General features: G+C 39.1%; 1 protein-coding gene across 1 annotated transcript in view; it reads left to right on the top strand.

Moving 5' to 3' along the window:
- Positions 1-12,845, top strand: part of NR1H4 (nuclear receptor subfamily 1 group H member 4) — a 42,319-nt gene extending 29,474 nt beyond the window's left edge. Inside the window, exons 8-10 of the mRNA XM_009284151.1 lie at positions 1,310-1,456; positions 10,774-10,887; positions 12,245-12,845. Coding sequence (XP_009282426.1) covers positions 1,310-1,456; positions 10,774-10,887; positions 12,245-12,483 — 500 coding nt within the window. The 3' untranslated portion in view covers positions 12,484-12,845. The remainder of the gene's footprint in view (positions 1-1,309; positions 1,457-10,773; positions 10,888-12,244) is intronic.
- The last annotated feature ends 401 nt before the right edge of the window (positions 12,846-13,246 follow it).

Here is a 13,246-nt window from a genome sequence, read left to right as displayed (position 1 = left end):
TTTATGTACTGAGCATGACGTCACATGGTATGGAATGTCCCTTTGGCCAGTTTGGGTCAGCTGTCCTGGCTGTGCCCCCTCCCAGCTTCTTGTGCGCCTCCAGGCTTCTCAGTTGGTAGAGCATGGGGAGCTGAAAAGTCCTTGACTGGTGTAAGCACTACTTAGCAACAACTAAAACATCGGTGTGTTATCAACTTTGTTCTCATCCTAAATCCAAAAGACAGCACTGTACCAGCTACTAGCAAGGAAATTAACTCTATTCCTGCCAAAACCAGGACAGTGCCACCCTGGCTGAACGCAATCACTGCTCAAGCACAGGGTTATGCATCCACATCCACACCTAACAGGGAGTGAAGCTATGAGCTAGAAATTCGATGGTTGTTTCGTAACAGGGGGAAAAAAAAACCATACCAGACTTCTGCAATCCAGGTGGTCTTATGCTGAGGAAAAGGCAAAGGGGTCTTAGTCAGAAGTACAGAAAAAGATCCAGGTCCTGCTGTTCAGTTTATGTTGAGAAAGACGAAGGGAGGAGCTTTGTAATTGAATAATCTGCTATTTTCAGTGTTGACTTAGAGTACATCCTGCAGGATTTATCACCTTTTTGTTTCATTCTCTACATTACCTTTTTCTGTGCTTCCCACAGAAGGGGGTGGGTACAAGGTAGGTACCTGCATTGGCAAGTATGAGGAGAGTTTCCCATGATCTTCAGCTCCCTGTTCTTCTTCAGAGGAGCAGCTCTGTATTCACACAAGTTACCAAATTCCTTCTGATTTCTTCAGTGAGTTTTAGAGTCCTTCCCTTCCAATGAGAGAAGCACATATTTAAAACACAGCAAGAAGCCTTTATGTAAAGTCGTATCTTAGTCCAAATGCAAGGTGAAATATTTAAAATTAGATGCTTCAAATGCTGATTTTTGCCATCAGAGCACAGGAAGAGCTGAAAGCAGCATGGCAGAGGGAGAGTTATATAGAGAGCTCTGGTGGAAACATGGCAGAAGATGTTAGGCAGTGCCATCAGGCTAGACAAAGTCTCCACTATTGGTTGTGCTACGCCACTAAATTTTGCTTATCATGTTCCTCTTAAAGTACCATGAACACTGAAACATAAATCTAATTCTCAAACTTCAGTAAGAATAAAATCTGTGTCATTTTCTGGAATCTGGGTTTCAATTTCTGCAGCACTTGGCAACCCTACTGAGATCAGCATCAAGGTTACAGAGATGTGTGGCACCTCATGTGTAAGAACTTCAAGGCAGAAAGTAGCAGGGACTTTTCTGTTGGTGCCTTACTTCTCTCTAATGTCTCCCCAGGCTTCCAAACCCTTGATCACGAAGATCAGATCGCTTTGCTGAAGGGCTCCGCAGTAGAAGCCATGTTCCTCCGTTCGGCTGAGATCTTCAGTAGGAAACTTCCTACAGGACATACTGTCCTTTTAGAAGAAAGAATTCGCAATAGTGGTAAGTATCTTGTTTAACAAGGAAAAAACAAACCACACCATTGCACTTCTGTGTCAGTATTTTGCCCTTGAAAAGCTAGTAAAACTGTGTGCTAGCATTGAAACAGGTTTATCTGAATGTTGTTCTTTATATTAACTAGAACAAGTCTAACTCAGCCTTGAGTCTAAAGGTCATAAGGTAAAGGTTTATTTGTAAATACCTTGCAAGTATTATGAATGACGCTGTATCAAATAAACCCAGTGCAAGTCTCAAATTACAAGCATTAAAGAATAATGAAGTACCACCATTTCAAATTATTCATATAAAATATCAATATTTATGCTTTCATATGCAATCACTATGAGAAAGAAAGAAAAAAAAGATGTATGTTACTGGAGATGACTGTAGGGAAACACATATTCTTAGGGTCAATTTGGTAAAACTGAATCACACTGCACAAGGTGCATAGAAGAATTATAAACATGGCATATTCTCAGTATGTTTTCTGCTTCTTAAGGTCCACCAAACATTCAGTGGCTATGACAAATTCCACTGGTTCTAGAGATAAATGTTAATAATTACGAAAAGCCAAACAGGGCTGGATATTGTTTGTTCCTTAAAGCACAAAAAGTCATGTTTTGCATTGTTATGTATTCTTTGTGCTCCACTGATGCAATACTGAATGTTTTGCCCTTTTCCGTATTGACCAGCAAACTTTATCCACCCCTCAGCTACCTATCATTCAAAGTTCAAATGTAACAAAAATTCTGAATCAGAGGGTCTGTCTATAGTCAGAGAGAGTGCTTTGACACGGGCTTCTGGCCTTCCTTTTTAATGGTCAGAAGGAGAAGAGATAGGATAACATTTAACCTCAATGCTAGTCATAGAAATGGGCTTGAACTCAGTTCTGAAACTCTTAAAATCAGTAATGTGAAGGTACTACTGATGAAAGCAAAATTAGGCGAATACTTATATATTTGAAACCCTGAAAAGAAGCTAGGAAACATGAGAATAACTCACTTGCTGAAGGTATGTATTTAGTTTGGCTTAGCACACTCAATTCTAGGTTTATATTTTGTAGTTTTTTATATTTCTTTCATTTTGATTTATTTTAAGAGGCTACTGTTTGTGGGACTGGAAACGGTGACTTTGAGAGTTATATAGATGGCTTCTGGTCCAGGTTCTGCAGCCAGAGAAGTATGCCAAGAAGGCCAGAGATATTTCCTGGAAACTGTAACGAGTTGTCATGGATCCAAATGTCTTCATTAAGAGATTTTTCTACTAGAATATAACCTAATTTTTTGATTAAAATAGGTCTTAGAGAAATGAATCCATATGAATACCTGATTACTGAAAGCTTCTGCTCCTCTAATCTATACAGTCAGTATCAACCTTCTTGTTCAAGGTGTCAACTGTTCATAAAAAGCAGAAGCAGGAAATACTTTGATCCAGAACACTACATAAGCTATTATGTCATATCAATACTTTTTTTTCTTGCTCATAATTTTAAAATATCCTGTTCATTCTCTGCAACTATTGAGTCCAGATGAGATGCAATATCATTTTTTTGCCAGCTAGTACTAGACTTAAAGATAGCATTTCATACTATAACATGACTAGCTGGAATATGACATTGTATCTGGAAGTGATATTATTTTCCTGTCATGAAATAGATTTTAAAAAATTACATTTTGTGTAGAGAAAAGTTCCAAGACAAGTAATGGTTTCAAATGTGGTATTACTTATTCCAAAGGAAGATTTCCTGCAATTCTTTTTTTCGGGGTGGGGGGCAGGAAAGACTAAGGTAAATTAAAAATGAGTTCTGAATCAGAACAAAACCTGGGCTGAATAGTGTGCAAGAAATGGAACATGGTAACTTGTGTGTGTGTGTGTGTACATACACATATATATGTCTTATTGCTCTTGGAAAAGGCTCTCAAAAATATTTTCCTTCAAGGCAGGATAAAGTTGGAGACATAAGAGGAAATACTTCTGCTAGAATTGCTCCCTTCCTATATTACAGGAGAATAATGTGTTATCCAGCTTACTTGCTGCTGGCTGTATTCCTTCCTTCCCTTACCAGCCAGAGTACAGGACAAAATACCCTTTTCCATGTATTTTATTTCTCCACTCTGTGTAAATTCAAGCCTACTTAAACACATTTTCCTTGGCTGCACTTAATGGGGCTGTGACAGCAAACAACAAAAGCAGCTTGTAAATCTTTGCATTTGTAGCAGTGTTAACTTAATTGCTGCTACCGATGCTATTTAACTGTTAGTGCTACTGCACAGACCCAGAAGTCACTCAAAATTTCCAGTCTCTCTCATTTTGGACTGACACTGCTGCATGTTAGAGCATATCTGTCAACCTGGCAATGTCCCTTGCATGAAAAAGCTTAGATGTGTTTTTTAAATGCCCCTCTGCCTATGTTTTCAGTACTGGTAACTGCCTGTCAGGTAGTGGTATCACTTCCTTTGCACCAAAAACGCAGGCAGATTGGTTTGTAAGAGGAAGGGTTTTTACTAGGTAGGTTTGACTCTCTCGTGCTTCCCAAGTGTATTTCTCAGTGTTCACTGAATTTTCATAGGAACCCTGTTTGTCCTCACAGAAGCTACCAGAGTTTTTTGTTTTGACTTTAAGAGCTCGCATTGGTGCCATTTTTCTGCACGTTTTGTCTTAGTTTATGATAAATTCCAGAATTACACATTTAGGCAAATTGAATAATTTTTGGAAAATACCTACTACTGAAACATCTCATTTTTGTGGTTTACATCATGGTGATTTTCAGGTGTCCCGAGTTTAAACAAAATGAAAGGCAGGCATCCAAACCCTTCTGTTACCATTGCTTACAGATAGAGCTTTCAAAAATATTAAATATGCAGTTCACAGCCCTGCATGTCATAGGACTCAACACCAGGGCTCTAGGTTGAATAATAGCCTGTACTAAATGTGCTATTAGGATAGAAACTTAAGCAGCCTCTTCCAGCCTTAACCAGTAAGGACACATGCTACTAGAAACTGCAGCTGGCCATTATCATGTTATAGACTGGTCTAGGAGATAAAATGGCCAGAAGAGATTAAACCCAAGTCAAATAAAGAAGAAAACCCATGAGAATTACACATAAATTTGGAGATAGGGACTTTTTTTTTTTTTTTTTTTGCATACATCTCACTGAAAAACAAGACTAAATGCAGCAAACTGAAACACCCTGCAAGTACAATAGAGAGCAGCAGAGGAAATGCAGTGATAGCTGAGTAAGAGTTTAGAAATTAAATTTATAGGTAATGAATGAAGAAGAAGAAGCATGATTATTCATGGCTCCTAGTGAGGTCCTAAACACTGTCAGGCCATCAGCCATAAATTATTGCTGCTAGTCAGAACTTCTGTCCCTATATTTTTAGGTGCAGACAATTATCTGAATGTCACGTAAGTCCTATTGTCAAGCCTTGATGTCTGTATCCATAAAATCGGGGGTGGGGATCCTGCCTAAAAGTCACAAGCTGTCCAGACTTCTGTCACCTGCCACCATGTCCGCTTGGAAGCTGCTCTCATCTATTAATATTTATGCCTTCCCCAGTCTGATTGTACGGAATGGATTTTTTTTTTTTCTGATAAAAAAGCCAGAGATCTGGTGGTGATGACCTTTGAGCATCAGCAGCTTTCGTTTTTATTCTCATGCTGATGAAGTGTATTTTTATTTCTCAGCTTGAGCATATTGCTCAAGTCCTGGTGCATCTCAGTGACTACCTTTGTTTGTGCCCTTATGGTCTTTCTCCACAAGGTGTTATGGAAATTCTTTCATTAGCTGCTCCTAAGACTGAAATCCTCTTCTACTTACTCTAATATTGAGACTTAATGAGAAATACAGACGTTTTATTTAATGTTAATGAGAGCTTGTGCCACTTACTCATCTTATTTGATGCTTCACTACGCATACACCAGGTTGTGACTGATTGATTCATTCTGTGAAAGGCTGACATCCTAGTAATTTAATGCTTACTTTCTTTCTGTTATTTTGAAAGCAAACTCTCCCCATTATCTAGCAGTACAATATTTTTAAAAACAGTGCTGAAATACTGAATGTTTTCTCAGTGAGCATTTATAGCTTGTTTTCCTAAGGACAGCTGCTTTCAGCAGTCATGAAGAGCCATAGATTTTTATTTCATCATTTTATTCTACAGAGCAGTTCTACTAATTTCAGTATCAGGGAATAAGATACTATCTGATATGGACAGAAATGGAAGAATCTGCACCCAAATCTTCAGTTGGCAGCAGGACACCTGACATTGTGACATATACTGTTTTCTTCCTGGATGGGTTACAGGTGCTGAAGTATGGTGAGATCCAAGGAAAAAAAGAAATAGCCACAATTTCAAAGCACTGGCAAGAGGCCACCTTTTGCCCTTGAATGCAGGATACAAAGTTCCCATTGATTTGGACAAGAGCCTCCTGCAACCAAGGGCAAAATTTGGCACCAGAACAATGGATACCTAGTCACTTCCGCTGCCTTTGGCTTTTATTATTTGATTATTAGTACTGAGTAACAGTGGTGCTTCAAAACCCCATTGTGCTGGGGTTTGTGCAGAGAAACAAAATGAAATTATCTTCACTGCTGAGTCCAAATAATCTAAATCTAAGAGAGAGCAACCTGGCCACTATCTAGCCCCTTGTTTCTAAACATACCTGCAAATCATAGGTGTCTAACCCTCCAAATGGTCATATGCATCCACACGGAAGGAGACACTTACCATCCTGTGACTCGACCCAAAACTGGCACGCTGCCCAAAATATTTAGAAATTAAGACCACTTTAAATTACAGAGTATAAGAAAGAGCTTTTCCGCTCGTACGCAGTACTGCACAATCTACCACGCTGAGTTAGCCAGTGCCATGTTCCTGAATTACAAATAAAATCGATAAAAGTGTTTAAATCGTATCTATAGAGTTAATTTATAGCCATGAAAACAAGAACAGATGTCAGAGGACCCAACCTCTTTTCTTCTGCGTAAGTGTGCCTCTCCAGGCCAAAAACTTATTTAAATAGACTCAACCTATGAAGACTAGCTCAAGGCAGTGCAGATGCTGCTGCTGTGTGCCAGACCGCACATCCCTCCTGACTGCAGGCACTCAGGCCGCTGCCAAAGGATGGTATGTGGCAATGTCATTTGCATCCTCCTTGCAGGTTTGGTTTGTTTGTTGTTGTTTTTGGGGTTTTTTTAACTAAGGTTTCTTTGCTTGCTATGATGGCTTCACAGTGGTCCTATTGATTGCTTTTGAGAAGATGGGTTTTTGCTATTCTGACTGTGAGTTCTCCTTGGCACATGCTAACCTCTCATTTAAGTTGGCCATTTAACCTCTACAAGATGATGATAGAGGAGAGGTCACATGAACATGCTCTGGTGTATCTTCTCTACTGGCTAGATTTTCCCCTTTTTGGCTCTCAGCATCAACACGGTGAATTTGGTCAGTGTTTAAAGGGCCACTGGTGCATTTGAACAGGTTAGAAGGCAGAGCTCATAAGCAGCACGGAAAGCAGTTCCGGTAGATGAAACACTGTGAAAGATAAGATATAATTTTGCAAGTAATTAATATATTTTATTTTCATAAAACAGCTACTCATATACCCTTGGTTTAATATTCACTGGCACCTCCATGTTTATCAAGGAAAAAAGATCTCTTTATCCATATTAATCACACAATGCTAGTTACTGTTAATTAGTACTTACTCTCAAGCTTTCCTCTTGCAATAAATTAATCTATTCAGTTTTAATCAACAGCCAAAACAGAAGAGAGAATACTGGTCTCAAAAAGCTGGCAATAATGACTCGGTATCACAGTAAAAACTTCTATTCCAGGATTATGTTAACCAGATAATTATTTATGGCCTGAAACTGCAAACTTTATGAAAGCAACAGTCATCTTACCTTCAGAGAGAAATCATAGGAAGAAAACCCTAAAAAAGGCAAGGTCTAAAGCAATGCTGTGTCTTAAGCTACAGATAGGAATGAAATTGTGCAAGAAGTAAGGGGTGCTGAATGAATAATGCTTATGGGTTTAAATCTGCTCCAGTCTAATGCCACAAGGCTGTAAGTCAGTAAAGCCAGTATTTCCCGTTGGCTATCCCGGGGTTTACAGCCATCCATCCATTAACATAGCGAAATCAATCAAATGAATTGCAGTATCTTCTGCAGATTATGGAATTGGGCTGGTGGTTAGGTAGAAATCTGTGTAGTTCAGAATGATGCACAATGAAACACAAAGGAGGGGCATGTTCTTATTGCCGTAATGCTGCATGAAACAAAACTTTTGAAACCTTTTTGGAAAAAAGTTAAGAAGGAGGCACCATTAACACTGCCCAGGAAGCTCTGCCTATCTGATGCAGTACTGTGCAGTGCTCTTCTCTGATCTAAATAAAGAGAGCTAGACGGAGCTAATTTTTCAGTTCTCACCGAGGCCAGAAATACATTTTAACTTTACCTATTGGATTTTTTTCACTTTTGGAGTATGATTTGTTACAATGACATTTGAAAAGTCATATAATTCGTTTCTCCTCTAGCCTTTCCAGTTACGAGCACCAAATTGCCTTTAATTCCTTTTCTGATAACCTGAACTGAAGTGACAACATCTTGTACAGTAGATACGAAAAAAAAAGCAAGAACTATAAACATCTGTTTCCTGCTTTTTTTGCTTTCTGGTGGAGTTTATTAAATCCAAACTGAAGCGTTTCAATCCCGTTAGAAAACAGCCCCCTCTTGTGATGGAACAGCGGTTTGTGTAACGTGCATACAGGATGATGAAATAACAAGGAAACTCCAGTACAGATGGGATGAGGGCAAAACTAGTAACCAAGAAAAAATTCCATTATCCTAGTCTCAAAATTGCTTATTTTGCATGTTTCATTCATAATTGTCTTGTGACCTATATCTATTTAAAGATTTCAAAGTTCTGTTCTCTTCAGTGAAAGCAGTAAATCAGTTGCATTGCTGAAACATCCCTTTTTACTTGCTTTCACCTCTTCTGTTTATTTCTCTGTTTGGAGTACAGTAGTGCAGAGAAGCTCTCTGCCGTAATTTCATTTGCTTCCACATCCATATTCATTTTTTGCTTCACCCATCCATGCTTTAGTTTCTTAATGTCAGATTATAAGCTTTCTGGGGCAAGGATTGTTTTACTGCGTGCTTATACAGGGCCTGGACCAGTGAGGACCTGAATTAGTTACTCCACACCCTGTTCACCAGCATCACTTTCATCCCACTTCTGCTATATTGACAGTAGGACTTGAGGAGCTTTGTGGTCAGCAAAACGATGAATTCATACAGCCGAAAACTAACCTGACCCCAAAAAAGAGAGAGAAACAATCAAATTATGGATATGAGAAACAAATGACGGGAGTCTTAGTCACAGCCCACTTCCTCCCATTTCCTGTCTGCTGCCAAGACAATCGTGCCCAGCGGCGTGATACCTTGCACAGAGACTTCTAAAAATATCCAGTTTGTCTTGGACTTTTTTCATGTCATTGCTGAGCTATTCACTTCCACGAAAGAAATTTGTTTGCTCTGCTTTAGGGCTGAGCTAGACTTATTTTTTTTCCTGTTTCTAGATTCATGCGAACTTTAAGGTTTTGGTGTGTCATATGTATGTGTTCCTTACATATGTCATATTGTAAGGAACTTTGGCATTTAAAACTGCCTGAGAGAGACACAGGCGGTTCCCCAAAAGTTAGCAATAACAAGTGTTCAAAATTTTAAATAGTTAACGCTGATGACTAACGACATAAACCTCACAGAACATTAGATGCTATGACTATTGTTTGCTCTGTATAAAGCTCCAGCTGTGTTACTAACTTCCACAGGATGAGCTGACTCGCATCATATTTATCTGCTTAATTGACTTAGACTCTTCTCGATAGTGTTGAACTTGTTACAAAAATGAGATTTGTGGCTTGTAATCTGAAGTGAACATAGGTTGCTCATGTCACATGTTTAAACACATCATTCAGCCACAAAATAAACCATACTCTGCAAGACCGTACTTTCACTCTGTTGGGACACATGACTATTCCACTGAGTGAAGTAAGTTCTCACTGTCACAGCAAAATGTGACTTGTTCGTAGTTAAGTCAAGTGACTTCATGTTTCCATTCTTTGAGTTTCATTTTGAGTTTCCCCTATTGGAGGCACTCCAAACCTTACCAGTCCTGGACTTCAGCTTCGTGATGTATACAACACTCAAAATCACATTATTTCATGCGGTTTCCACACCAAGTTATAAAGTCTTCTCCCAGAACAGCTCAAAATTAAGAGTAAAATGTCAAGAAATCCTATGGCCCTCGTCTGTGGGAACAGAGGAGGTTTCCATCCTTCCAGCCAAGGAAGATCAAAAGGAAGAACCACTGGTTCAGATCTTCATACCTCATCAGTGCCACCGCTTCAGAGTTGCAAGCAGCCGTTGTAAACAGTCTAGTGGCTGCTCTGAGTAACTCGCACACCAGTTTAAAAAAAAATAAAAAATTGATGTCACAGGACCTACTTCTCTTTTACACCAAAAAGCAGAATGAAGTACATCTGTAATTTAAGGCTAAGTAAGAACATTGTGATCTGATGACAAAGTCAGTAAGAGGAAGCCCAGTCATCATGCCTCAGTTCGGTAACCCCAAAGGGTTTCGCTGATGGCGAGAGAATCACATGATCCCACCTTTAAACTGGGCTGGATTTTAATTATTTATGGCTCTGTACTTTATAATACACTAGTTTATGCTTTAAGGTAGTAGTAGTTGCAAGCAAGTTGATCTTGGACTACAGATAATCCTAGACCTAGCTAAAGTTTCAGGCTACATAAAAGGAGCAATTAAGACTCTTTATGGAGACAACTGAAGCAACTGCCCAAGGCAGTTAGCTGTAGAGTACAGTTGGGCTAGAATTAAACCATACACCCTGAGAGGTTTCCATATAACTCATGTAAAGATAGGGAATATGGGGACTGTGCATACTGGAAACAGAACACAGTTAGAGTATCAGCAGACAGCGAGAAAAACATGCATGAGACTTGTCCTGAAGAGCTAGACGGACAAACCTGTAGAGGAAAAGGAATTGCCTGAAAGAAAGCCTTTGAAACCATGCAAAAAGAAATTGTCAGCGCTTGCCTGTTTCTACTCTGATCTGGAAAACAAGGATGTGCTTGCATTTTTTTAACTAATTGTCTTGCATCAGGCCTGATTTGTGTAGTAAATTTCTCCCACCAAGACAGTCAAGGCTTCAAATACTAAATAATTGCTCTGTGGCAATAAACCAGATTATTTCCATAATTAAAAAATACCATAACTTTTTTTTTCTCTCACAGGTATCTCAGATGAATTCATAACTCCCATGTTTAATTTTTATAAAAGCATTGGAGAGCTGAAGATGACACAGGAAGAATATGCACTGCTCACAGCCATAGTTATCCTGTCTCCAGGTAACTTCTAATTCAGAATTAAATATTAGTGGTTTTGGACAGAAAGCATGAGAAGTGTGACCTGAGACTTGTAAAAACTTACATTAGACATAGAGTAAATGAGCGTATATGCTTATTCAATATATTCAGCTGTTAAACCAGAAAACAAGCACACAAGTCCAAACTCCAAATGTCCTGCTATACCATCTGGTTTTGCACACGAGGAAAAAAGTGCCTAAATACCCTGCCTAAAAAAATTACTGGTATCTCTTCACTGCTTAGTACGACAGGCTTCTTCCTTCAGAAAATCCCAGATGTGGTTACATGCACATCACTACAGATCATTGTGGAATGTCACATTTTTCAGAGGGAAAGTGGGAAACCCTGTAACTTAGAATGGAGAATGGCCAATGAAGGTCTTCAGCCTGTATTGAACAAACACCAGCTGGCAAGAGCAGAAGGACGGTAGCAAGTTTCCCTCTTGACTATAAAGTGTTGGAAACTGACCTTTCAGAAGTATCGGCATAACAGTTTCAGCCCTGATTACAAGCTTTGCTGTAAAAACTAATTCTTTGATAACACAAAACAAACCAGCTCTACCTACAACATATGGAGAAATTGTATAGTGCCTCAAACTGACTATCATAGGAGTAGGAGAAGAGAAGCCTGATGCTTCAGGACAAACAATGCTTCAAAAGACAAACACTGAGGTTTCCAAATCAGGTTTCATGGACGATGGGAAGGTGAAGCAGTTGCACGGCTCCTTGAGCCAGTGCGGCTCAGGAAATTCTTTTTACACCAAAAATTTCCGTGACAAAAAACCCCATCCTCCTCTTTTCCTCCCTCTCCAAATACCCGAACACATACTTCCATACGAACAAAATAAAAAGACAAGTATTTTCTAACAAGGAATTTTCATCTGAGGATGAAGATGTCTGATTTCTCCCTGGGGACCTGTATGCACACTCTTCGCTACTGGTCAGACTCCCTGGTTGTACTACACCTCTAAGAACTTACGCTGTGCTGCTCAGTTGTTGCAATGCATCGCAGGACGTACTCAGGTGCAGAACCGCACTGGGAGATGATGATACAACCCCAGAGAAACATTTCTGAGTTAAAACTCTTCAGTTTTTGAAAAAGTTGAAAGTTTTCCCTAGCTAGAAGTGGGAAGCTTACATGAAAACCCCGAACCAAAAATACAATGTTAAAGCACTTTTATTCCCTCTCAATTTGAAAAGAAATATTATTGGCAGGTGTGATCATCAGTGTCCAGTGTAACTATTTGAATATCTTGATATTAATTTACCAGTGTAAATATTTACATTGTATCAGAGCATATATTTGCTAATTACTTCTTTTCTTTTAAAACCATAACCAGATCGACAATACATAAAGGACAGAGAGTCTGTGGAAAGGCTTCAAGAACCCCTGCTGGATATTCTACAAAAATTCTGCAAACTTCACCACCCAGATAACCCTCAACACTTTGCATGTCTTCTGGGCCGTCTTACAGAATTACGGACATTTAACCATCATCACGCAGAGATGCTGATGTCATGGAGAGTGAATGATCACAAATTCACACCTCTTCTCTGTGAGATCTGGGATGTGCAGTGATGGATACTTTTTATTTTCAGAAAAATATCTTTTTAAAGGACCACATAGCATTTATTTTCATAGAAAAATATCCCACAGTACATTAAATTTTCTTTACTGCATTTTTGTAGAAACATGCCATGGATTCGTAAGTAATTTTGTTCACTATACACAGAATATTGTATAGCTATCAGATTTTCACACGTGAGTATAATTTGCTCTGTATTTATATTCTCTGATCAGAAAGAGTCCACCAGCTCCTCAGAGGAACCCTGTTAATTCCTGCTGCAGTTAAGCTGATTGCACTTACAGTTCCTCTTGACAAACAGGGAAATGCAGGTTTCCATTCATATTTTTTCATTGCAGTGTTTTTGTGCTTGGTCCCCATTAAAGAATATATTCCAGATATTTACAGTAATAAACCAGCTGAAATGATTAATGCTATAGTCATTTGCTGTTCAACTGTGAAATGTGTTCACGTAAGATGTACAAGCTCTTTATTTCTTCGGAAGATGAAAAATTATGTAATGGAGAAAAGCCACACACACAAAGAACCCTTTTCATTATCTAAACATGTAACTTCATTTGCATTATTATTTCAAAGTAAAAATTATACAGTATCTATACTTTCTGAAAGTGCATCACAGGTTGTTTTACTTTGCAACTTCTGATGGTTGGTGCTTAGCGGCTCGGAAAAATACCATCGGCAACATCCCCAGAACAAGGTAAGCGTGTTCGCGCGCTGGGGGAGGCGGTGCGGGCTCCCTGGTGGGGCTGCAGGCTG

The sequence above is a fragment of the Aptenodytes forsteri genome, unplaced genomic scaffold, assembly GCF_000699145.1.
Source record: "Aptenodytes forsteri isolate BGI_AS27 unplaced genomic scaffold, ASM69914v1 Scaffold60, whole genome shotgun sequence".
Lineage (NCBI taxonomy): Eukaryota > Metazoa > Chordata > Aves > Sphenisciformes > Spheniscidae > Aptenodytes > Aptenodytes forsteri.
This window is presented reverse-complemented; position numbering and strand designations above follow the sequence as displayed.